General features: G+C 37.3%; 1 protein-coding gene across 18 annotated transcripts in view; it reads right to left on the bottom strand.

The window, feature by feature from the left end:
* Positions 1–27809, bottom strand: part of Tasp1 (taspase 1) — a 219382-nt gene that overhangs the window by 98687 nt on the left and 92886 nt on the right. For 10 of the 18 annotated variants that reach the window (XR_005877447.1, XR_001196398.3, XR_001196399.3 and 7 more), the window contains 2 exons: positions 11145–11264; positions 7214–7279 (listed from right to left, as the gene is read on the bottom strand). Coding sequence is in view for 15 of the 18 variants with exons in the window: in XM_021226385.2 (XP_021082044.1) it covers positions 7214–7279; positions 11145–11264 (186 nt within the window). In the remaining 3 variants the exon portion in view is untranslated. Of the gene's footprint in view, positions 1–5868; positions 5935–7200; positions 7280–11144; positions 11265–27809 lie in introns of all 18 variants that reach the window. The other 8 variants (XM_040746378.1, XM_040746380.1, XM_040746379.1 and 5 more) reach the window with 2 other exon arrangements.

A 27809-nucleotide genomic window follows, 5' to 3' on the forward strand; every position in this document is an offset into this window, starting at 1 on the left:
CACTTTCTTTTCTATTATGTTGAATGTCTCTGGATTTATGTTGAGAAGTCTTTGATCCACTTGGACTTGAGTTTTATGCAGTGTGATAGACAAGGATCTATTTGCATTCCTTTTTTGTTGTTGGTTTTGGTTTTCAGGACGGGGTTTCTCTGTGTAGCCCTGGCTGAACTGGAGCTCACTTTGTAGACTAGACTGGCCTCAAACTCAGAGATCCACCTGTCTCTACTTTCTAAGTGCTGGGATTAAAGGAGTGAGGCACCATGCCCAGCTTGCATTCTTCTTTATGAAGACATTCACTTTGGTCAGCACCTTTGTTGAAGATGTTTTCTTTTTTCCAATGTGCAATTTTAGCTTCCTTATTGAAATTCGACTATCTATAGCTGCATGGTGATGGAGGATATCCTTCTGTATACTGTGAATATATGTTTCTCTTATTGGTTGATTAAAAAAACTGTTTCAGCTAATGATCAGTCAGGATGTAGCAAGGCAGGAAGTATAGGCAGGGCTAGAAGACTAGGGGAATTCTGGGAAGAGGAATGCAGAGAGTGAGCCTCAAGGAGACGCCATGTAGCTACTGGGAAGATAGGACACCTGGGCATTCTCTGGTAAGCCAAAGCCATGTAGAGATACATAGATTAATATAAATAGGTTAATAATTAAGAGACAGCTATCCAATAAGAAGCCTGAGCTGTCATCCAAACAGTTTATAATTAATATAAGTCTCTGTGCATTTTTTGGGGGGACTAAACAGCTATGGAACAAACAGTCTTGGTCTTTGATTCAATTCCATTGTTCAACTTATCTGTTTTTATGCCAATACCATGCAGTTTTATTACTAGTACTCTTAGTAGACCTTTGGAAGCAGGGATGGTGATAGCTCTGGAAGTTCTTTAATTGTACAGGATCGTTTTGACTATCCTGGGTTTTTTGCTTTTCCATATGAAATTGAATGTTGTTCTTTCAAGGTCTGTAAAGAATTTTGTTGAAATTTTGATGGGAATTGTGTTGAAATATATTGCTTTTGGTAAGATGGCCATTTTCACTGTTAATCCTACTGATCCATCAGCATGGGAGATCTTTCTATCTTCTCCAATTGCTTTCTTCAAAGACTTGAAGTTCTCAAACACTTGTTTGCTTAGAGTTGTACACCAAGATATTTTATATTATTTGTGGCTGTTGTGAAAGGTGTTTCTTTTCCCCTGACTTTTTTCTCAGCCAGGTTATCATTTGTATACAGGAGGGCTACTAGTTTTTTTTGTTTTGTTTTGAGTTATTTTCTTATCCAGCCACTCTTTGTTGAAGGTGATTATCTGTTGTAGAAGTTCCCTGGTAGAAATTTGGGGATCAATTACACATACTATGGTATCATCTACAAATACCTATACTTTGACTTCTTTCTAATTTGCATTCCCATGATCTCATTCGATTGTCTTATTGCTCTAGCTAGAACTTCAAGTACTATATTACATAGATACAGAAAGTAGACAGCTTTGTCTTATTCATGCTTTCAATGGAATTACTTTGCATTTCTCTCCATTTAATTGAATGTTAGATATAGCTTTGCTGTAAATTGCCTTTAATATGTTTAGGTATATTCCTTGTATCCCTGATCTCTCCACACTATTATCATGAAGGATGTTGCATTTTTGTCACAGGCTTCTTCAGCATTGTAATGAGATGATCATGTGGATTTTACTACCAATTTTCATATTTTGAACCATCATTGCAACTCTGGGTAAAACCTATGTGTTCATGGTAGATGATCCTTTTAATGTGTTCTTGGATCCAATTTACTAGTATTTTGAAATTGGTCTGTAATTCCCTTTCTTTGTTGAGTCTTTGTGTGGTTTGGGTATCAGAGTGATTATGGCCTCAAAAAATGAATTTGGCAGTGTTCCTTCTGTTTCTATTTTGTGGAATAATTTGAGAAATATTGGTATTAGATCTTCTTTGAACATCAGCTAGAATTCTGCACTAAAATCATCTGGTCCTGGGCTCTTTTTGTTTTTTTGTTTGTTTTGTTCACCAGGAGCTATACATTCTCCCTGAAATATTTTGAAATCTTCTCAAACATTATTTGCGTCTGTTCTTTAGTCAAGGGCCACATATTCCTACTAGTTTGGTTCTCAGGATCCTAGTGACTGGCTGGAAGATTTTAATAAATGCATCTATTTCCTTGGGGGTTATAGGTTTATTTAAATTGTTTATCTGATCTTGATTTAACTTTGGTAAGTGGAATCTATTGAGAGAATTCTCCATTTCTTTTAGATTTTCCAACTTTGGAAGTACATGTTTTTGAAGTATAACCTAATGATTCTTTGGATTTCCTTGGTGTCTGTTGTTATAGACCTCTTTTCATTTATGATTTTGTTAATTTGGATATTCTCTCTCTGCCTTTTAGTTAGTTTGGGCAACGGTTTGTCTACCTTATTGATGTTCTTTAAAACAAAACAAAACAAAACAAAATGCCGGGCAGTGGTGATGCACGCCTTTAATCCCAGCACTGGGGAGGGGCAGGAGAATATCTGTGAGTTCAAGGCCAGTATGGTCTAGAGAGTGCCAGGATAGGCTCCAGAACTACACAGAGAAACCTTGTCTCAAAAAACAAAACAAAAATCCTCTCTGTTTCAATGATTATTTATATTGTATTGTTCTTTTTTTATTATTACTATTTCAGCCCTCAGTTTGATTATTTCCTGCCACCTACTCCTTGTGGGTGCATTTGCTTTTTTGTTCTAGAGCTTTCAGGTGTGCTGTTAAGCCACTGGTATGAGCTCTCTAGTATCTTTATGTAGGCACTGAGTGTTATGAACCTTCCTCGTAGCACCACTTTCATTGTGTTCCATAAGTTGGGTATGTTGTACATTCATTTTCATTGTCTAGAAGAAGTCTGTATTTCTTCCTTCACCCAGTGGTAATCTCAGTAGTTATATTGAGAATTGTTCAGTTTCCATTCTTTCTGTTGTTGTTGAAATCCAGCTTTAATCCAAGGTAGTCTGATAATATACAAGGGGTTATTTCAATTTCCTTGCTTTGTGTCCAAGTGTATGGTCAATTTTAGAAAAGGCTCTATGAGGTGCTAAGAAAAAGGTATATCCTTTTGTATTTGGATGAAATGTTCTGTAGATATATGTTAAGTCTATTTGCATCATAATGCTTGTTAGTACTATTATTTCCCTGTTTAGTTTGTCTGGTTAATCTCTGAATTGGTAAAAGGAGGGTTCGATATTTGATTTACACTTTAGTAAATATGTGATTTAAGTTTTGGTAAAGTCTTTTTTTACAAATGTGGGTGCCCTTGCATTTGGGGCATAGATGTTCAGAACTAAGATATAATCCTGGTGCATTTTTCCTTTGATGAGTATGAAACGTCCTTCTACATATCTTTTGCTTCATTTTGGCTTGAAACATATTGCGTTAGATATTAGAATAACTACATCAGTTTGGTTCTTCAGTCCCTTTGTTGGAAAAATCTTTTATAGTCCTTTACTCTGAGATAATGTCTGTCTTTGATGTTGAGGTGCGCGTTTCTTGTATGCAGCAGAAGGATGGATCCTGTTTTTACATCCATTCTGTCAGCATGTGTCTTTCTATTGATATATTGAGTCCATTAATAATGAGAAATATTGCTGTGATTTTGTTGCTGGTGGCAATGTTTGTATGCTCTGTGTATGGGTGTGTGTGTGTGTGTGTGTGTGTGTGTGTGTGTGTGTCTGTGTTTACCTTCTTTGGAATTTGTTGGTTTGATATTATCTACTACCTGCATTTTCATAGGGATAGTTAACTTCCTTGGGTTGGCGTTTTCTTTCTAGTACCTTCGGTAGAGCTGGATTTGTGGATAGATGTTTCAACTTGACGTTGTTTTCTTCATCTATGGTGACTAAAAGTTTTCCTGAATATATTAGTATGGGCTGGCATGCATGGTCTCTTAGTGTCTGCAAGACATCTCTCCAGGATTTTAGAGTCTCCTCTGAGAAGTCAGGTATAATTCTTATAGATCTGCCTTTATGTTACTTGGTCTTTTTCCCTTGCAGTTTTTAATATTCTTTCTGTGGTCTGTATGTTTAGTATATTGATTATTATGTGGCATGGAGACTTTCTTTTCTGATCCAATCTATTTGGTGTTCAGTAAGCTTTTTGTACCTGTATAGGCATGTCCTCTTTTAGGTTTTTTTCTTGGTTTTTTGAGCTGGTGTTTTTCTCCTTCTTCTATTCATATTATTCTTAGGTCTTTTCAAAGTGTCCCAGATTTCCTCGATGTTTTGTTAGGAGTTTTTAGATTTAATGTTTTCTTTGACTGATAAATCTATTTCTTCTATTGTGCCTTCAACGCCTAAGATTTTCTCTTCTATCTCTTCTTGATTTTGCTGGTGAGGCTTGCTTGCATCTGTAGTTCCTTTCCGTGTCCTCAGATTTTCCATTCCATAATTTAATTAGTTTGTGTTTTCTTTATTACTTCTGTGTCGATTCTCCTATCTTGAATAGTTTCCTCCACCTATTTGTTTTTCTTGGCTTCCTTGGCATTTGTTAAGAGATTCGTTGACTATCTCTAATGTTTTGGTTGTCTTTTCCTTGATTTCCTTAAGAGAGTTCTTCATTTCCTCTTTAAGAACATCTTCATTTTCATAAATTTGTTTTTAACATCTTTTTCTTGTGCTTCATCTGTGTTGGAGTATGCAGGTCTTGATGTCTTAGGATAGACACCTGGGCTCTAGTGGTGTCACATAACTCTGGCTGTTGACCGTATTTCACACTGGCATTTAGCATCTGGGCTTGGGTTGATTTAGGTCTAGGTCCTAATTTTCCAGTTTGTCTTTGTTGAATGGGTGTTTTGTTTCTTGGCTCCTATTTCCACTTTGATTTTCTAGTTTTTGTGGTCTGGATTTCTGGAGGCCAGCATGTCGTCTGATCTAGTGAGGAGTCTCTGTCCAAGTTGGGAGCTGACCTTCTGACAGTTAGCTTGGCCTTTGGTGCAGCAGGTTGCCTCTATTCTTCTGAGTGGTGTGGTCTGTACCTAAGGAGTTGAAATATGTTTTGTTTCTCAAAGCAAGTTGTTCTCATTTGTTCTCGGTCATGCACCATGTGGAAACTAGGTGTGTTCATTTTGCTTACTATTTATACTGTGTTCAAGAGATTAGGGTTGGTAAAGGATTGAAATTTAAAATGATTATAAATGTTAAGCACAGAATGGGAAGTAAGTTTATTACCAGTGAAGCAAATACATCACTGAAGGAACACCCCCAGTTCCTTATTTTCCAATAAAGTAATGGTCATGTGCTCAGTGAAGTGAAAATGCTTTATCATTGTTCTATTGGTGGTATTTCTGTTTCCATTAATAGTATTAAATATTGTGTATTTTATAAGAGATGTGACATATAGTCAACAGAACATAAATAGTGAAAGATATGCACTGGGGACCCCCCCCCTTGTCAACTGAATGTACACTCACAGGAATGGCCAGTCATTTTTGTTGTGTTAGTAACAACTAGCAAGCACAATTAACAAGTCTGGACAAGAAGAAAAGCTCTGCTCCTTCCTTAGTGTTGGAAAGCCCCATGATTCCAGCATATTTGTCAGAGTTTGAAAGAGCAGTTCCTGTCACAAACACACCCCTACTCATTCCTCCCCACCCAATGATGAGAACAAGATGCTGGAGTTTATTACTTGGGCTAATGACCAAATTGCCTGTCTGGCCTTGGGAGAGCCCTACCCAGACCATAACTAACAGTCCTTTCTTTGCTTTTCAATTATCACCTTCCAAGATATATACACCAAAACAGTGGCCAGGTCTCTGGATTTTCTACAACAGCCCAAGGAACAAGCCTTTTTTTTATTCTGGACAAACAATTGCAAAATTCTGTGTCCCACCTGTTCTATGTCTTGGACACCCAACTCTGCCATGAGTTTCCATCACCAAACTTAACAACAACAGTCCTAGGAAAACAAGAAAAGAGCAAACACAGTCCTACAGAAAGGAGGCACAGGGGATCATCCTCCAGTTCTGGCATTCCATCCTTTAACTTTAAAGGGCTGAACCATGGCATGCCTCATGTCCACACTCAAATGCAATTCTGGGTACCATGAACTGGAAAGAACTGGTACAGGGGAGACAAAGTGGGAATAGAGAGGAAAGGAAGTTTGTAAAGACCTCAGTCATGCAGTTCTAGCTTACTTGTCAATGCATTCAACGTAACAGGATCAAATTTATGAAGTATGTTCTTATTCTAATTTCCACACCACCAGTTTTTAAAAACTAGGTTTTGTTGGTGAACTGGGTAATCCAAAGGGGAGTGAATCTCTTTCACAAAGTGACACAGTTAGTCAGATCTCAAGACAGTTCCACAACACTGCCCTCTAACTGTTAGAGTTTCCCCCCTCCACTTATTTCTGCTGGGTGTTCAATTAATTGCCTGATCAGGTGCTCCACTGTCTTTCTGCTCTTGTAGTCACCTTCGCTTTGGGGTTTTGTTTTTGTTTTTGTTTTGTTTGTGATTGTCTTTTCTGTTTGCAGTTCAGTTGTTCAAAACAGAAAGCATGGCCACTGTGGACATTTTCTGTACAAAGTATCTACAATACACTTCTATGCCCATTATAGCATAGAACTTGGTGCTTTCTTAATTTTTTATTTTCCTTTCTTCTCTGACCTGCTTCATCTCAGCTACTTTCGTGGGATTTTCTTCCTTTTGAAAACAATTGTGTTGGGTTCTCTTCGGTTCTCTACATGCCTCCTCTTGCTGATTTGGTGTTTTTGCTATCTTCCTGATCAACTGTTTCCTCTTTGCTTATTAACTTCTACATCTGCGTCTGCGCTGGCTTTTCTCTGAAGTCCACATCCATTCTTTCTGTCTTTCTGTTGAGTATAACCCTGTAAGTTTTATGTATGTAATTTTCCCCCATGACTACCTTTCTCCAATGGCTTTCTTCTTAAAAAATGTTTCAAAATTGCATTAATATTATTGTGCATATGAGGGTCATGTCTATCATTAAATAATAAAACATAATTAATATCAGAGTTTTACTGATGAAGTTTGTAAAGCATTTATTATAGGAAACTAAATAATCTTTTAAGCCTCCCAAATATAATGATGGTTTTCATGCATCAACCCTCTCACAAATGTTTCCCCCAAAATACTGATTTTTAAATACTAAATGACTGACAGGATTGCAGCTATGGAAAATGGCCATGAAAGCAGCAAATACCTGAGGTACTCACAGCTGTGGAGTAGGGGTTATGAGCTCCAGTATTTTCAGCCCAGCAGCCACATCCATAAAGAGCAGCCTAGGAAAACAGAAAATAGACTCATGTAATGCTTAGTGAATACTATATGTAATATACAGTTTTCAATTCAAGATAAAAGTCATATCCATCAAATAAAACCCAATTTCTTAATAATACACAAAATAGCCAACAAGAAAAATCAGGTGTAAAGTGTCATAATGAAACCTATTACACTGTATGCTAATTAAATGAAAATAAGAGAATCCCCACTCAAGAAAACAGGGTGGTCTGAAAACGAGGAGATGACTTTAGATCCACACCAGATTTCTTCTTGTGTATATAGATATACACATGCATGCACACACAGAAAAACAGTAAAAACTGGTTCATAAGAGCAGCTGCATAAAATTATGCAAACAATGGTTTTCAAACTTTCGAGGTGGTATCTTCTGCGTCTAGATATATAATACCTTACTGTAACCATACTGTCACTCTGCTGTGACAAGGACACCATAATTTATTTTTCATACTTATCTATATATATCTTTGACTAACCTTTCCCTGTCTCCTTCACTCTACTTTCTCCAGGAGCTAGTAACATTAATAAATCAATGTGTATATAAATCAAACTATGTATCCCTCAAAATATTTATAGATGTCATTCAAAAAAAAAACTAATAGGGCCTGAGAGATGGCTCAATGTATAAAGCATTATATAGGATCCCCAAACCTACATAGAAATCCAGGCAAGCATAGTGGTCACCTGTAATCCCAAAACTAGAAGGCAAAAATACAGTATCCCTGGGACAAGCTAATAGCTTGACCAACCAGAATCAAGACACTCCAAGTTTAGCGAGAGATGTTGTCTCAGTAAATAAAGTGAACAATCAAAGAAAATAACATCAATTTTAAACATATACATACATATGGATGTTCACACACACACACACACACATGTGCCCACATACAAGCAGACATATATACACACACAACACACATACAAATGCAAAACACTAGCAAGTGTGTTCTGCTAGTCTAATAATGTATAGGTTCTTAGAAAACAGCAAAAGAAAGTTGTTTTAGTGTCTTCAGCAATTTTTCCCATCCCTAAAAACCGTATCCTTTCATAGTTGCTCTACTGGCTCTTGAAATCAGTGTGGTACCTTAAAATAAGAGTTTACAACTCAGTCCCAGATGGGATGGCCCCACCAAATCACTCCCCTCAGAGCTCCAGGAATTCTGCAGAAGAGGAGGTTAAAACAATATAAGATACAGAGGGTTGGAGGACACTAGGAGAACAGGGCCCTCTAAATCAACATGATCAAAGCATGTATGAACTCAGAGACTGAGACAGCATAAACAGGACCTGCATAAGTCTGCACCAGAAAGCCAGGGGAAGATATCTTCCTAAGAAAGGGTGCACAAGATTGCTCACCCTTTTCTTTCTTCTCCTTAAGAAAGTTTCTTTTATAATATCTACCCTTAATTCCATGGCCTCAAGCTGTCTTACTTCTTAACCTTCTGAAATTAGTCAAGAGGAGCTAGTAACAAACATACAATAACAAAAATGTAGAGTTTGAATTTCTATTATTCACTTATTAGTAAAATGCAAACCTTCCTAAGCTTTTGGAAGTAAAATTGTATTGTATTAAAGGTGTTATATAGTAAAAATAGCTTATATAAATGATATATGACTTAATTGTTTCAGGACTATGTTTTCTATGAAAGGAACATGTGGCAAGTGATTGTAGTGGAAGACCTATAATCCCAGCTGCTTGGCAGCTTAGGCAGGAGGATCACAAATGCAAGTCTGGGATACAGAGCAAGTTCAAGGTCAGCCTACACAACTTAGTATGGCTGTCTCAAAAAAGAAAAAAGTGATGGCAAAGAGCACAGCTCTGGGGGCTTGCGTGGCATGCTCTCGGGCCGAGTTCCCTCATGCCACAAAACAACAAACAATAATAAAAATGCTTACTTCATATTGTTGCCAATGGATCATGTGAATGAATGCAAGTATTGAACACTGCAAGTGTATGACCAATGACAATTATAGTTCATTACTAGGAACTGTGATGTGCAATTTAAATGTGTTACTCCAATCTTACATAACTTGGTAAGCACTACAGCATTTCATTTGTAGAACTTGCTAACTATAAAGTCTAGTAATTCCTTTCTCATATCTCAGCTACAAACTGTAATGGTTATAAACTAAAACAAGAAAATTCTGGTTCAAATTAAATTTTATAATCTGGGTTCCTATTAAATATCTACAGCAGGTATGTTAATTTTTAAAAAGCATTCCTTTAGCATTTATAATACATTGAAACACATCTCATTTCTGCACATTTTTACTTAGTCTGTGAAAGGCCATGCTTTTGTGCTTCCTCGTTTTACCTCTTACTTGAAGCTTTGCATCTCCAGGTTCATGATGTCTCCTTAACCCAGCAACTTAATACAAGTAAGCAATTGGGTTTTCCTCCAAGCACTTTGAGTCATGTTTTAATGACTTTTTAGCTTTCACAATGGTAAATTTTTAAATAAGCCAAGTGAAGAAAATCAATGCATAAATTTCACAGACATCCTATTTGTGGTAGCAAAATGGCTTCAAGACTTTTGCATGCAGCACCCTGTTAAAATCCCCAATCACCCCTGCTGTGGCTATTATTTTACAACCCAAAACCAAAAAATATGGAGAATGTCAAGGGATTACAAAGTAATGGAGGCAACTCTGTTGACTTTCCTTATCTTCTCTACAAGGACATCTAAGTGTGACTTAGTAAGTTTGATTTTCTTATTCCAAACTTGATAGATATGCAGTTCCATAGCACAGAAAACATGAGTGAACAAGTGCGTACAAGCATTAGAAGCACTATACATATGGTAAGTAATCACTCCCCATACATTTTTTACATGGTAAGCAAATGGAACATGAAATCAGTTACTATTACCCTTCTCACCATACTAGTATAGAAGTAGTATAGAAACCTGTCCATATCAAGGGATGACTGGGGAAAATCACTGATACAAGCAATCACTAATAACCACGATCAAACCAACAGTGACACCGACTGTTCTTCAAATGTTAAGGACATACAACACAATGAGCTTCATTTCACATGTAGGACAAGATCCAAAGACTGAGTTTTAAATAAGATCATCATAACCTCCTTTAAAAAAACTAAAGGAGAGTGTCTTGATTCACAAATATTTACTAAGATCATAAGAAATAAGTAAAATCAGGTCATAATACCCACTGCCCTTAGTATATCAAATTCATTCTTAGGTTTCATTTTCAACACAGAATTAAAGATTGAAGGTGGAGAAAGAAGGCATGATGGAAAAAAAGAAAAAAAAAACACTGTAAGAGAACCAAGAGTAAGAAAGCTTCATATAAATTAAAGTCTCTTTATTTAATAGACTTTTGTCTGTGATACAGGGTGACCAGAAATCTTAGCTATTCTGTAAATGTTTAAAATCAGAGGAGTGACATAGGATGCCAGGATGTCACTATGACCTGAATAAAAGGAATAAAAATGTTATTCTAAAACCATGTCCACACTTCAAAAGCAATAGGCAATAGAGTCAGGGAGTACTTGGTTCTACAGTGATATTGACTAAGGGAGAGGTAAATCAATACACAATTATTAAATGTCTACTACAAACAAAGGCCAGTGTAACCCAGGCTGCTGGGTGGGGAAGCTGAAGTTACTGGTTATAAAGGTCAGCAAGAGCCCTGTCACCATGAGATGGTTCTTTAAAAAAAGAAGACTGAAAAGGAATTTTGTTCTTGATCTATAAAAATGTAAATGTTCGAGAACAAGGATTTTTATTTTCCCAAAGGAAAGTATCCCTAGTAGTTAACTGGTTGCGCTTAGACAACACTTGATTTTGTTTTGAGGAGATTAAGTAACCCACAAATCCTTACCTGCCCAACTCTCCCTGGATGTTTCAAGGCCAAGCCTCCACTGGAGACAGCAGCAGCAACATTCCCTTCATGATCGACGACCACAGCACCCACTGTGTCCAAAGTGCCTGAGTCATTTTCCTATGGAACAAAAGGGATATGAGTGCCCACCAAGCCTGACATAAGGCACCTAAACATGACTACACAGAAGGCACGGTGTTCACCAGACCTGGCATAAGACACCAAGGCATGACTGCACAGCAGGCACAGTGTTCACCAGGTCTGGTGTGGGCACGGTATTTAGAAGGCCTGGTGTAATCATAAAAAGTATCTGAATTAATTCTTAAATGGAACAGTTATAATTCACTTCTTTAATATTTTATTGTTTTCTTTTAATCTCAATAATTAAATATGTGGCTGAGAATGTGTGAGTGAAAAGCCCTGTGATCAGAATGAGCCAATAAATGCTACCATTTGTGCTTTTACATAGATTACATGCAGATTTTCAAGAGTAAATAATGCATTCAGAAAGGAAAGAGAATGGCTTTCACTATCCTGTAGTGCAAGACACTATCATTTTCCCATCAGTCTCTTGCTTAAGAGAAATGCTATGTTATGGTCCCTTTTCTGCTGTTATTAACATGCTTGGCAACTGGTGACAGAAAACTATGTGTTACTAGAAGACATCTTTGTGTCTCTGAGCATTCTTCACCAGACCCACATGTTTAAGGCATTTAAAATTTTAGTAATTAATAGCAACTGTCTCCTATTACAAAGATTTCCTGGTCATCCATGACAAAAAGACAAACTACTAGATAAGAACATAATTGAAGGAGGCATGGAGAAAATTTCTTTACCATATATTAATAAGGAATGTTAGTGTACATTAGCAGTCATGCTAGTATTCTTTAGGCTAGGGAAGGTTGCCAAGTCCCTGCATGAATGAAAGATCTAAGCACAACCACCCCAGGTTCACAAGAGTAGCTAGCTACCCAACCACTGAGGCTTGACTGACTCCTATTATTGAGCAAAACTTCATTTGTATCCTTGGTACACCAAGAGGTAAAGTGACACATAAAGGTATCACAAAAATGTCTATCAGCTCCTGGAACCATCTCAGCTTAGTGGCTGAAGGGAGCTTTCAAATATTACAAGTAGAACTCAAACGAAAGCTTTCTTCTCTAAATTAAATTGGAAATTCATAGGTAGAGTGTGTCACAACATTTTTACTTAAATATGGTAACAGGAAGCAGTTACATGTTTCTATTTCTTATTCAGAGTCCTAACATTCTCAGGTGTAATGAAACAATGGCAGACAATGGGGTTCATGAGAATGAAGGAAGTGAAATACTTGAAGTGCACACTTGAAGGAAAGGTAGTCAATGAAACCATATGGTCACATCCCAGAATACTAGAGTTCTGCTCATGGGCAGAAGCATGTCTTCCAAGGACAGTTTCAGGCTCAACCATCAACTCCTTGAATAGGGCTCTAGTCCCTGTGCATCACCTCACTCAGTATCTACACATGTGCATAACAAATCCTGTGGGGATTATACAATCTGTGCACCCCAGTGTCTGAGCAAGTCTTTTCTCCTTTTCTGAAGAGCTGGTTTTATGTAATGATAGAGGCTGCCTCTAAGTACACTTAACAGCAATGGTTTTGCTCCTTTACACCATTTGTTTTCTGTGTTGGGTAAGATTGAGAATCAAAGCACAGAAATACAACAAAATGCACTTTAAAAAAAAACATCCAGTAGCATTCTATGAGCTATCATCAGCCCATAGGTGAACATGTTTAGTACTCATATAAATCATTTCCAAATTTTTTAACTTTGTAATCTTAGTTACAAAAGTGTCCAAATTACAAGCCTTTTAAGTTCTATAGTGAGGTTTCTCAAACTCCAATGCACATACCAATCACTAAGAGAATCTGTTTAAGTGAAGATGCCTGTAGAGTAACCCAGGAAATAGCCAAGACTATGCCTAACAGTCTTAGAGGTAAAATTGACACTGGTCTATAGACATTACTTTGAAAAGCAAGATCTGATAGCTTCCACAGGACTACAACAGCTGGACTCAAATATATGGGCACAGGACTGGTAAAGGAGAAACTCAAACCAGCTGAGACTAACAGTAAGATGTGTATTCTACCCTGTTTACCCAGCTGGCAGCATAGCATCACTTACATGCTACCACAGGCATACTACCAAGAGTACTCAAATAGTAATCTGACATAATTTTATTTAAAACAGACAACTCTTACATAAATAAATAGACTCAACTTTCCTTAATAGTTAAGTTGACATAAAATCAAGAAAGAATACTTTTATTTTGAGATTCCTTAGCAATACTATTTTTGAGGGATATATAGCAGCACTTTGTGCCACTGTTGTACAGATCTGAAAAGCTATATACACTTGTTGGTTCCCAGACCAGAAAGAACATAAGGTAAGGCTTTGTCAGCTTGATAAAGACAACTTCTGATGAATAAGCAAATTACAGCTTTCCTATTGCACTCTAACATTTGAAGACAGTCTCCCTTTTTCTTTCTTTCCCTTCCCTTCCCTTCCCTTCCCTTCCCTTCCCTTCCCTTCCCTTCCCTTCCCTTCCCTTCCCTTCCCTTCCCTTCCCTTCCTTCCCTTCCCTTCCCTTCCCTTCCTTCCCTTCCCTTCCCTTCCCTTCCCTTCCCTTCCCTTCCCTTCCCTTTCCTTTCCTTTCCTTTCCTTTCCTTTTGGCTTTTCCAGACAAGATTTCTCTGTGTAGCTTTGTAGACCAGACTGGCCTCAAACTCACAGAGATCCACTTGTTCTCCCCCTCAAGTGCTGGGATTAAAGGCATGTGCCACCACCTCCAAGCCTTTCTTTCCCTTCCCTTAAGTGACAAAAATCAAATATTTACAGTATGTAGCATGATCTTTTAACACAAATATATGTTGTAACATGTATGGCAGAATCCAGATAATTAACATATGTATTACATCCACACTTACCATGTGTATCTGATGTGTGTGTGTATATATATATGTATATATATATATGTGTGTGTGTGTGTGTGTGTGTGTGTGAACATGCGCATTCGTGAGCATGTATTGTGCAGTGTGCAAACATGGGTGTAGATTGGCAAGAGTGCTTAAAATTTCTCTTAACCCCAATTCTTCTGAAGTCAGATTACTAATTTTCTCATCATATGAGGCAATATTCTACGACATAGCTAAACTCTCAGGCCTTAAAATCTATTTTATAAGGGTATTTATTAATTTTTTGTATTTTTGTTGTGTTTGTTTTAAATAAACTGCGGTATTAATCTGGCCTAATCATTCTACATGATAATTTCGCAGAGGGAAACATGACATAAATACAGCAACACATAAGTATTATCTGCAATAGCTGTCCTTGCATCACAACTGGGAGACTATAAACTAAGAGAACTTTTCTACCTAATGAAAACACTATAGAGAGATTTAAAAAAAAAACTAATGTCAGTACAGCTGACACAGATGGATTTACTGTAAAATTTGGTTTTCAAAATGAAAACTGAAGAAAAGAAGACTCTGTTCTAAATCAAGCTCTATATTCCTAAGAGTCTACACCACCTGCAAAAACCAGAACTACTTCATAAATATTTAAAAATCATTACACATACTTCACATACTGCAAAGCAAATTTTAAGATAATGAAGTAATATTTGAGGACTTTATGAAGTGTAGATAAATTGAGTGAAAGACAAATATTGGTATTTTGGCATAATAATCTCACAGAGCTCATTTGTATGGGAATGAAATCTTGGTTTAAAACACACAATCACTGTTACTATACAGGGCTACCATTACATTCTTACACCCCATAAATACTTAAAAATGCATGCACCACACAGATACACATGCACCTATTGTCCCTGACTGAACAGTATATTCACATTACTTTTCTGATAAAACGGGGACTAGAAAACAACTATGCAAACTTTGGGTTTTTTGTTGTCTTTTTTTCCCCAGAATACATGTATGTGAATTTGGCAGAAAAAGAACACCAGTATTATGGAAAAGATTAAAATAAACTTTCTGGCAGTAATTTTAGTTTTCACTGCACCAAGATGGAGACAGCTTTTACATAGTTATCACAAGAATTAATGAAAGTGACATGTGTAAACTACTTTAAAGGTAATAAATCTCTTGGGTGAGGGGGGATGTTTCTCAGGAGAAAAATACACCTCTAGCCTAGTTTTCTAGTTCTGAAACCCTCTAAAAGACATCACTTATCTCATTAGCATTAATGCTGTCTTATAATTTGAAGAAAATTACTCAAATATCAACCAGCTAGATACATGAATAAGTTTTAAACTTATGTGTGTACCTGGAAGTTAGTATGCCATGGAATCGACCTAATAGTAAGGATGAAGGCAACAGTTGAAACACATTAAAGCCTCCCAACAATAAATTAGGTTGAAGAGCAGCATCTTAGCCAGTAAAAGCTTCCCCTTGTAGAAAGAAAAGTCTCTGTACCCTACAAGCCAACACAGCAATGCCACTATCAGTTTTTTTTATTTAAATTTAAATTAGAAACAAGGTTGCTTCATATGTCAATTCCAGGTCCCTCTCCCTTTCCCTCCCCTCCTCCAGCACCCTGCCACCAATCCCTCCAATAACCCCTCATTTCCCCCAGGGAGGGTGAGACCCTCCATGGGGTGTCCATAGTCTATCATTTCATCCAGAGCAGGGCCTAGACCCTCCCCCAAGAGTCCAGGGTGAGAGTGCATCTCTCATTGTTGGATGGGAGCCCAAAGTCCACTTGTATACCCAGGATAAATACTGATCTACTACCCAAGGCTCAATAGATTACCTAGGCCTCCTCACTGACACCCACATTCAGGGGGTCTTGATCAGTCCCATGCTGGATTCCCAGGCATTAGCCTGGGATTGAAGAGCTAACCCTTGACAGGTCAGCTGTTTCTGGGGGTTAAACCAGCCCAGTCTTAACCCCTTTGGTCATCAGTCCTCCCTCTCTGTCACTGGATTCTTGAGTTACACTATAAGGTTTTTGATTTTATTAGATTTCATTATGTCATGAATGCATGTGTCACATATGTCAGAAGGCACTGAATCCCTTGGAAGGAGAGTTACAGATGGTTGTATGCTACCATGAGAGTATGGGAAACCAAACACGGGTCTTCTGAAAGAGCAACAAATGACTTTAACTGCTGCTGAGCCTCATCACCATTAGCTTTACCATCTTTGAGCATCTGGGAAAGATGGCTCTGGGCACAGGAGATCTTTAAACCTCATTCAATATTGCCCCCCCAATGAACCACCCTCTAACAGTGACCATCGTGGAGCAAAGTACTGTAAGTTTAAGTTCATGTGAACAAAGTCCAAATTATCTGCCTTCACATATGAAGACTGACCACAACCAAGGAAAAGTCTGGGCACAGGAATATCCAATGGTATCTCCCCTTTCTCTGCAGAAGCCATCTTCTGGGCTGAGTACAGCTCAGTGGAACAGCACATGCTTGGGGCACTGAGAGGGATAGAGAAGAAAAGAAAACCATTTTCATCTGCCAAAACTATGAATAATGATTCTTATAAATTGTAGGCAAGAACTCTAATGCTAAGTAACCCCTTATTCCCTCTAACTGAGATGCATTACATGGCTCTGTAATACCATACAAAATCATACATATATTTAGGACACACATAGAGGTAGTGTATAAAACTGTTTATTTCCTAAATTAGTCAACAGAAGTTGGAAGTTTTCAACTTAAAGTATATTAGGTAAAGTGTGTTTCTAAGGGAATTTAATAATACATGGGTTAATTATACATTCATATCACAGGGACGCTCCACAAGATTACCCTGAGAATTACAAATTCTCAAAGGTGCAAAGGACAATGTTTTCCAAAGGTAGGATTGCTGTATAATGTTCTAGGGTTGGAAAATCAGAACTAGGTAAGAGGCTACTAATTAATCAATGATGGCTGCTAAGAGAGAAGGTGAAATCAGTTTTCTATAGGGATGTGGTCCCTGGGAGGTCAACCGTGCTCCAATGCTTGGCCCTACACACATACATGTAAGGGCGGCATAAATTGGACTCAGTGGTTTACAGACAGACAGACATGAAGTTGAGGAGATGGGTACAAAAGGAGTTGTGTGCAAGACTGGGGGACGGGGTGAATGTGATCAAATTACATTGTATGTATTTTATGAAATTCTGAAAAAATAAAAAAATATTTTATTACAATAAAAGTAACTCCCTTTAAACTTCTTTTGTACACATGTTATGTATTTTAAGAACCTTAGTATATTTCCTTGTGATGTTTTTTGAAAGGTTTCTACTGCTGGTTGTCACTCTATGAATTCCCTCCTCACCCTCTCCTTCCATAACCCACCCCATTTAAGTCTTCATGTTCCATTATTATCACTGGAACCCTTTGCACCACTGCATTCAAATCTGTCCTCTCTTAAAAGCCTTTACCCCCATGAACACTTTTACTAACGCTTCCTGACCTCCAATGGAAATTTCAAAAGGAGCACACATACCTGGAAATTCAAAGCTAACATCCACAAATGACAAAAACATGCAACATCTGTCTTTCTAGGTTTGGGTTACCTCACTGAAAATGTTTTCACATCCACTCATTTACTGAGAATTTCATATTTCCATTTTACTTAACAGCTGAATAATACTCTATTATACAAAATTATACCATTTTTACTATCTATTCATTATCTGAGGGACACCTATATTGTTACCATTGCCAGGTTATTGAGAATAGAACAGTAAAGAACATGAATGAGTAGATGGGGCAAAACTGCTTTCCCTACTAGACACTACAGGCTAACAAATGAAAAGCCTATACAGTCAGGAATAGGCTAACACTTATGAAATTGTTGGCCACTGGGGTCCCATAGACCACCAAACATTATAGGTGAATGCCAATACTACTGGCTATCTTCATTTGCTGAAGACACTATATATTTGAGACACAAAATATGGAGAAATCAACTTGGTGCTGACCTGGAAATTTCATCACTATTGGCCAGTTTTTATAGTGCTGAAATGTACTTGTTACACGACCAGAGAAGAAAAGTAATCATCAATCTTACCCAGCTGTAAACCCTGCAACTTACAATAGTAACTGTCCTGGCAAGATAAGAACAGCGGTACAATAGTGGCTTGAATACCATGAGAAAAAACAGCCACTTTTTGATTGGACTTAAGGTCTACTCCACAAGTTGAAACCCATACATGGCACCATTATCAGAGCTGAGAAATCAGGATTAGACAGGTCACAAATAGGTCCTAGAGTAAAACCTGTCACTACTATTCTGCAAAAGAAGCACAATATTAAGCTGACCCCTAGTTACTTATCTTTATATACATAGATCAGTGCATCTCTCAATCCTTATCAAAAGATTCTGTTTGCAGCAGATGATGACCAACACAGAAACCAACAACTGGTCAAGCTGCAGAATGAGTATGAAATGCTCAGAACTAAATGAGGCACATGTAACAATCGTCCAAGCAAGGCTCGTGGATCACTTTTTAAGAGAGGACAGACAGACTGGATGAGTCAGAGGTAGTAGATGACTACCAGGAAATGGTATCTTCTGAACACAAGAGGGCAGTTGCACATATGGACCATAGCCACTGTAACAGTATGCATATGATCTGCACAAGCTCAAGACAGGCAAAATCCCATAGGGGGGAGGAGTGATCATCAAATTCCCACTCCTCTATGAGGAATGATGAGCAATTGATAGCTGTTGAGGTAAAGGTGGTTTTCTTTAAGGGTATAACCCCTAATAAGTGAACCACATTTCAATGGATGGCCACATACACAAGAGAGTATAGAGGTAGCATAAATTGACAATGATGGGTTAAACACACACAGAGTTGAGTGGGATGGGAAGAGGAGAATGGATCTGAAAGGAGTAGAAAGAAGAGGTGAAAATCATCAAAATATGCTAAATGAAATTTTCAAAGAACTAATGAAAATTTATAAAAACATTAAAAGTAGAAAGGTATATGCCTAAGAGTGGAATTGATGGATGGGTTCAACTTTGCTCATAGCAGCATTATTTGTGATAGCCAAATCCTGGAAGCAACCTAGATGCCCCTCACCTGAACAGTGGATAGAGAAATGTAGTACATTTACACAATGGAATACTACTCAGGGGAAAAACACAATGGAACCTTGAACTCTGCAGGCAAATGGATGGCACTAGAAAAAGCCATCCTGAGTAAGGTAACCCAGTCACAAAAAGACAAGCATAGTATGTACTCACTCATATATAGATTTTAGATATGGATCAGAGGATTGCCAGCCTACAATCACACTGCCAGAGAGTCTGGGAAACAGAGAAGACCCTAAGAGAGATATGCATGGTACCCCAGAAAAGGGGAATGGGACAGGATCTCCTGAGGGGATTGGGAGCATGGAGGTAGAGGAGGGAAGAGGCAGCTGGGAGAAAGAGAAGGGGAGAGAGGAGGGGAGAGGAAGACATGGGGGAGCAGGAAGGTTGAGTTAGGGGAAAAATAGAGGAGAGCAGATTGAGAGATACCAAAATAGAGGGAATCATAGGTTTGAGGAGAGATTTGGCACTAGTGAGATCTCCAGATATCTACAAGGATGACACCAAATGGCATGGAGGCTACCTTAAATGCCCTCCCCTGATAATGAGATTGATGACTACCTTATATGCCATGCTAAGAGCCTTCATCCAGTAGCTGATGGAAGCAGAGGCAGACACCCATAACTAAACACTGAACTGAACTCCTGGAACCCAGTTGCAGAGAAGGAGGAGTGATGAGCAAAGGAGTCAAGACCCGACTGGTGAAATCCACAGAGACAGCTGACCTGAACAAGGGGAATCTCATGGACCCCAGACTGGTGACTGAGAGGTTAGCATGGGACTGATCTAGACTCCCTGAATGCGGGTGTCAGTGAGGAGGCTTGGGCGATCTATGGGGCCTCTGGTAGTAGATCAGTGTTTGTCCCTGGTGTACGAATGGACTTTGCCATCCCATTCCACATAGAGGGATGCTCTCTCAGCCTAGACACAATATGGGAGGGCCTAGACTCTGCCCAGAATGAAATGACAGACTTTAAGATTCCCCCATGGAAGGCCTGACCCTCCCTGGGGAACGGAGGGGGGATGGTGTGAGGATATAGAGGGACTGGGGGACGGGGGAGGAGGGAAAGGAGAGAGAGCTGGAACTGACATGTGAAGCAAGTTTGTTTCTAATTTAAATAAAAAAAATAAAATAAATAAAAATAAAAGTAGAAAGGTAATGGTCTTAATCTTCATCTTTCAAATAATGAATTCTGTGGGCTTTTTTTTTCTTCTGTAAAATTAAGCAATTCCAGAGCCTCAATGTACATTGGACATTATGGTGTAACCAATGAATATATTCATAAAATAGGTCATAGATTACTAAACAGGTAACTGCAGAAAACACTAGAAAAGTTGTTTCATTGTGTGTGTGTGTGCATGCATGTGTGTGTGTGTCATGCACGCACATGTGTGCACATGCAGAAATGAACACATGACAGTATAGAAGTCAAAGGAAAATGCTTAGGAGTGGTTTCTCTCCTAACAGTTTATAGAATTCAAAATTAAACTCAAGTAATCAAGCTGGTACACGAGCTCCTCTATCTGTGGAGCTTTGCCTGTCTCTCACTAGAAGTCATTTAATACAATTTAATTCTTATTCATATGCTGTTTTTAACAATACTTAATATATATGCATAGGCAGTAGACCAAGATACTGAGAGTTGAAAAAATACCTAGTAAATGATAGTTCTGATGAGTTCCTGGGGATGATACAAATTAAATCATAAGTTACACTTATCAAAACAATTATAAAGTACATCTCAAAGACATCAAGTATTATTAGTGTACAGCTGAATGTGGCAGCACCTGTAATCCCAGTACTCAAAGGTCGAGAAAGGAAGACTGTAGTTTGAACCCTGCCTGGCTACATGGCAAGACTCTATGTCTTACAAAAACAAATAAATCTGTTTAAACATTTACTAATAAACACATCAAAGTGGGCTTCTTACTCATAGAGAATAAATGTAATCACACTTCAAAGTCTAAATCAAATTCTACAATCCTATATGAGATATAAACTTAGCATGACACAGCAACCAAACCCCTAAGTATCACAGAGAAATCAAAGGAAATCACAGGAAGACTTGCCAAGGCTATTCAGACTGTATTTATCTGCAAGAACCAAAAGCTGCAAATGACTCAAACGTCTATCAACAAAAGAATAAGGTAGACAAATTATGATGCCATCAATAGCAGAGGACAGCTCAGCAACTGAAATTAATAACACACATGACAATACGTTTCAGACATAGGTAGAGAAAGAGCTACTAGACACAGAACAGCAGTGATGTCTTCACCCATTGTGTGAAGTTTTAGAGCAGGTCAGAATATGTGGAAAGCAACTGAGAAGTGCCTTAGGTCAAAGAGATATGAATGAAGAAGCATGAGAAAGTGTTATCAAGTAATGAGAATATTCTTTACAGGCTTATGATTATACACATATGTCAAGATTGAATTGTACCATCTTAAAAACAAATACAACTTTTCAACTTTTTCTATTTCCATGTGTTTAAGATATTTAGTACACATATCATAGCAATTTTAAGCAAAAGAGTAAAGATACCATGAAATTTTTAAAAATATAGGAAAAGATACAGATAAAACTATGTCTAATCTATGTCTAACTCAAAACAATGAATATAGTAAAGGGGAAAAATATTTAATGAGAAAATGACTCAAATGAAGTCTAGGAACTTAAGAAAAATGGACTGGAATGGCAAATTTTTTAAAAAACCCTATTTGCCAGAAGTTACTGGTTGGCATGGTGTCTTCCCAAAATAAGATTCAAATCTTAATAGATAACCAATAAAACTATATTCTAAAAAGCAAAATTAATAACTATACTTGTGAATATACAGGCTCCTATAAAGGAACCATGAGAAGTCTTTCTCTATAAAACTGTAGTCTGTCTTAATTATTCATGTATTCTCCCTACCTCACACTGATGCATGGATCTTTTCACTTTCTTTGTTCTCTTCATCTTTTCTTCCATAATATTATTGTCTCAAATATTAACTTTTGACATATTTAAGTTGCATAATATTATTTGTCAAAATTATTTAAACTATTTCTTCTTAATTTAAACTATTTGTTTTAAATCTTTTATTTATCTATGTTATGTGTATATGTGTTTTGCCTGCAAATCTGCCTGTACACCATGTGCACACCTGGTGCCTCTAGAGAAAGTCAGGTCCCCAAAGACTGAAGTTATAAGGTGGTTGTAAGCCACCATGTGGGTGCTGTGAATCAAATGCAGGTCATTTGCAAAGGCAGCCAGTGTTCTTAAAGCCTGCTGAGCCATATCTCCAGCCCTAAATTGTCTCTTTCTACTATGAAACTAAGTCTTATGAGGACAGGAACTTTTATATATTTCATTAATGTATGTTAATACTCAAAAGAGCATTTGATATCTCTAAGGTATTTCCTGAATGAATGGATGAATGAATAAATAAATAGATGATTGATTTCAAAAGAAGTTGGCATATAGTCCAGTGATAGAACATGTGCCTAGCATGAATGAGGCCTTAGGTCCCAATCCCCAGTACAGCACCCACAAAGACCAGAGAAAAAAAAAGATGAAAAATAGTCTAAGATGGGTCATCATGAACTTAAAACTAGGAAGTAAATAAGAAATGGTAAATCTACATATAATGTTTTTTTAAATCTTGCTGTCTTTTTTTGAGTTTTTTATTTTGTTTTTCTTTGCAGTGATGAGTTTTAAAGCAAGAGCTTCCTACATGCTATGCATGTGCTACACCCTGTGTTCTGTCCTCAGCTCTGCATATATTTCAGTTATAAAAATATATTTAAATATTAAAGATACAGACAAGTTAAAAATAAAACAACAGGTAGGGGATTTAGATACACTGGGCAAATATCACCCTAAACAGTGAAGGTATATTAATATCATGCTTTTCATACAAAAAGCATGAGCAGAAATAAGAAAATATGATAAATGCTCAAAATAAAGCTCCACTGAGAAGATAAAATAATTCTAAATTCACATGTACTTAAAAACTTATGTAAAGTAAAAATCACAAAGGAAAAAAATCAATAATCCATAATGAGATATTTCAACACATTTCTTCCAGTCATAAGGAGGTCAAGTAAGAAAAACAATCAGTAAAGCACAAACATGAACAGCACATTAAAAGCAGGACACGACAGGTGTCCATGAGCTGTGCTCAGCAATTACACAGGAAACACAACCTTAAAGCACACATGCATGTTTACAAGTTATCATTCATTAAACTATAAATCACAACAAGTTTCAAGAAGCAACATCAAAAAGAATACACACTGACTATAAAACAACACAGGAATCAATAAAATTTGAAAATTAAAAATAAAACGCTTCTGACGTATTTGTAGATCAAATAAAACTAAATGGAAACAAAGTACAACAAATGATAACAAAAGAATGCTTTCAAAACTGTGGAATACCAGAAGAGAGGAAAATTATATACAAAATGTTGATTTTAGAAAACTAATATTAAATGGCCAATTAAATAAGTCAGAAAGAGTAGGTTAAACATAATATCTAGAAAAAGAAGTTGGAGATATGATGAAAAAATCAATGAAGAAATTAATCCTATATAGAGATCAAAACAAGCAAAGTTGGTTTGGGGGTGAGGCGACAAACATTTGTTAACTAAACTGAATGAACTATTTTCTCTACCACTGAAATTTCATCAAAGACACACCCACCATTCAGCTTCTCCAAAACCAGCCTGAGTTCTCTACAATAATAAATGCAAATGCTCCAACCCCCAACTCCATCTTTAAATCCTGCAGCCTCAAAAATCTCCAGAAAAAGGTTTCCTCAGTCATTTCCCAGAGACTTCCCCACCTTTAAACTCCATAAACATGCACTCTTCCTACTCCAGAACACTATACCTTAGTTTGTTCTAGGCTAGTTTGGGGGTTATTGTGCACCCCGGGTACCTATAAGCAACAGATCAAACACTATGAAATGTTATTTTTAATGGAACCTCACCAACAACCCTCTGAAACAGAATCTTGTTCCATTTATATGACAATGCAAGTTCAGCATACCTAAAGCTGTTTCCTTGTTACAGCCTGAGGTACATTTTTTATTAAGATACATTAGGATCTTCCCCAAATGCAAGGCTTCTGCACACCATCTACATGGGGCCTGTCCCCAAAACACAGTCTTACAAGCCACTGCCCTGAATCTTAGGCTACCTGCATACTCACTACACTCAAGTCCAGATCCATTTCTCACAATATGAGAATGGTCCTTATTTCATTTTATATGCCCTTTAGTCTTCTGTTCAAAATACTCCTAAAGATTTGCCCATCAAGTATTATTCCTCTCACTTTATCTATAAAGAAATAGATATCATGATTTTGACCACACATTCCAACATTCAATGTTGTACTTGTCCTCTTAACTGTCCTTTTACCCTGTGAGGTCATTTGACACTGGATCATATTCTTCTCATTTCTTTAACTCTAAAATTTCTTAGTTTCTAAAAACTCTAAAAAGTAACATTCATACCAGTTTTGCTTCAACTGTGTTTTCTCTACTGAAGAGAGGCTTATCCTTCACTATAATCAATATTCAGTATCTGATAAATAAACCGAAAAGAGAAAGGGACATTCATTTTATAGAGGCACATGCATCATACCCTTCACTGACAGCCACAGTACAACATACTAATGGGATATGAATTCAGTACTGGAAAGATTAAAAGACACATAAATAAGCAAGCTAAAACTTTGTTAATTAAATAAATGGCAACAAAATCTTTATAAGAGTGGGAAACACTTTTCAATTTAGTTGTTCAATTTAGCTCTTTTAAGAAACACCTGGCCACAGCCTGGAACATAGGTCTTTCTTTCATTTTGGGCATACCCTCACTTTCTCTGGATAAAATTACACTTTTAAATGCCAGAACTCCACTGCCTTTGAACTGAGTCTTAAAGCAGTGGGGAATAACAGATAAAGGACTAGAAAGTAACACAGACAATCTGGATCTTATTCCTGCCAGAGAAACACTGCAACAATTAGGATGGGCCACTTAACCTGGCTTTATGTGGGACCCTCTCCACACTGAAGAATAATAATTATACTGACTTATAAAACACTAATAAGTTGCTTTATAAATCATGAGATTTTAAAAACATACCACTATCTGTTTGGCTAGTTAATTATCAGTATATATCCAGAAAAACAAAAATTATTCAAACTCCTAAGAATTTAACAACTTAAAGGCAAGCATATTAAAAAGTAAAAGGCAAAATGTTCATTGCTCTTTCTCCTTTTGTACTCCAGTAGATTAAAATCTTATTAGAAAATAGAGGTAAGTCAAAAGAACTAAAGAGATGAGAAAAGAGCAAAGTATATTCTAGGATCAAATGTCTTTCAACTTAACCTCAATGATGGTTTCAGAGGCTTACGACACTCAAAAGCCTACATTAATGCAAATAATTCCCAGGATAGGCCCAACTCATGCATACTTCCAAACATTCTCCTGAGTTGGTGCTAAACACAGAACTAACTAAAGTAGAGAGGCACTAAGGGTGGGGAAACACCTCTGGATGTGGGCTGATTTTGCTAAACTCTGCAGACAATTCAACTTATTCAACTAACATTCCCCACTGAAGAAAACTGTGAGTAGCAGAGTTTTGATGGACAGCACTTTACAGTTTTGGTTAACACTGAAATGGAGCAACCTTGCCAATCAGCCCTACACCCTGTTCCTGTGCAGATCCTATGGTTCAACCAAGCTCCTCCACTTGTAGGCTGCTGACCCTAGAACTTTTTCTTCCTTGGCTCGGCTTAAATTCTCTTTCCATAAGCTTGCCAAGAGGAATTCAGCAAAACTCAGTAAGACTTCTCCATCCAGCCCTATAGCTCTCATTGGTGTTTCATTATCTTGGCACATATCAAATGATATGATTTCCATTTATTGCTTAATACCTCAGAGCCAAATACATAAAAGGCACAGCCTGAGCACCAAATTCTTTCTTCACTAACTAACCCTATCTTTCAAACTTCAGAGGGATATCCAGCAGTTTTTTGCTGGCTATAATGCTAAATACAACAGTAAAAATAAAAGGTATTGAAAACCTACAGATCACAGGAGACCACGCACTCAAGGCCTCTGCGTTTCTCAATGTAGCCTCCCGATGAAACCCTTATACAGATGGACAGAAAATGAACACAGCAGCAGCACCTGTATTTTAAAGAGCTACTGATTCAGTAAGTATTTTATGAAATTTAACACTTCTTCACAGAAAAGGTAATGGTGCTTACAAAACTAAAGTGCAAATAATATCCCCAAAGAAAGGAGAATTCACAAACATGTAATTTACATTGATGTTCAAACAATTATAAATTTGCCTATTTTTACAAGGGAATTCACATTTTCGTTCACACTTGCAAAATGACACATCAAAATAAATATGTTCCAGGAAATTAATGTGAATTCTTGCTGTGGTAAGGATTCATTCTTTCCCTGGATGTGGAAGACATGGCCTGGAAGTACATCTGAAAAATAAGGCATTTTTCACCCTGTGTAACAGGAAAGATATTTGCTCAAATTTCTCTGGATTAGCACGCCCCCTTGTGGGCACTTCCATACTTATTACCTTTTTAGAAGTCTGTCTTTCCTGATACTTCCCTAATCTGCTTATGTATTTTTAATACCACCCCTTAATAGCTATAATACTGAGGAACTAACAATATTATTTAATATTTCAATTAGCCTAACTTCAACCTTTTGTTGTAACAACTTCTCTGGGGAAACCTTCCCCTGTCTGAGAAGAGTTGTTACACTTGCATTGGAGAAGCCTTTCCCTGAAACAGAGCTGTAAGTCGCTATACTTACAATGCCTTTGCGGTATTCCTTGGCTCCAGACTGCCAGAGTACTTTCCTACCAGAGCTGCAACACTTACATTTGGATGGATGGATGGATGGATGGATGGATGGATGGATGGATGGATGGATGGATAAAGTTTTTAACTGACTTTTTTCAAAAAAGATGTAAGATAAAAATTACCAACTCATCTACAAAAGCTAACATTTAAGATTAACATCAGATCTCTCATCTTCCATAATAAATGCCAAGAAAGTATATAACAATACACTGCTAACCAACATTGGTATATCCAACAAAACTTCCTTTTTAATCACCAATGAAACAAGAGCATTTCAAGATGAGTACACACAAAGGCAGTTTGTGGAAACCAAATTAAAATTGCAGAAGATTCTTGAAGGGACACTACAGCATAAGGAGGGCAGTACTAATCATTGTAAAGGGCTGCTCTTCCACTTTCCCAGGACCTGTAGGAGGGCTGTAATTCCAGTCCCAGGTGACCCAACAGTCTCTTCTGTTCTCCTCAAACACCAGGCATGCAAATTGTACACAGATAAACATTTAGGCAAAATACCTACACACATAAGTAAATCTTTTTTCAAAAGGCCACTACATATTATAACAAAAGAACATTTTACCAACAAGATATAGCAAACACTAATGGGCATCAAAGTCCAATAGGACCTTAAACAATGATAGAGCAATAATAATGGGAGAGTTCATTATCCCAGAAT

This window comes from Mesocricetus auratus, unplaced genomic scaffold (assembly GCF_017639785.1).
Source record: "Mesocricetus auratus isolate SY011 unplaced genomic scaffold, BCM_Maur_2.0 Super-Scaffold_100004, whole genome shotgun sequence".
Taxonomy (NCBI): domain Eukaryota; kingdom Metazoa; phylum Chordata; class Mammalia; order Rodentia; family Cricetidae; genus Mesocricetus; species Mesocricetus auratus.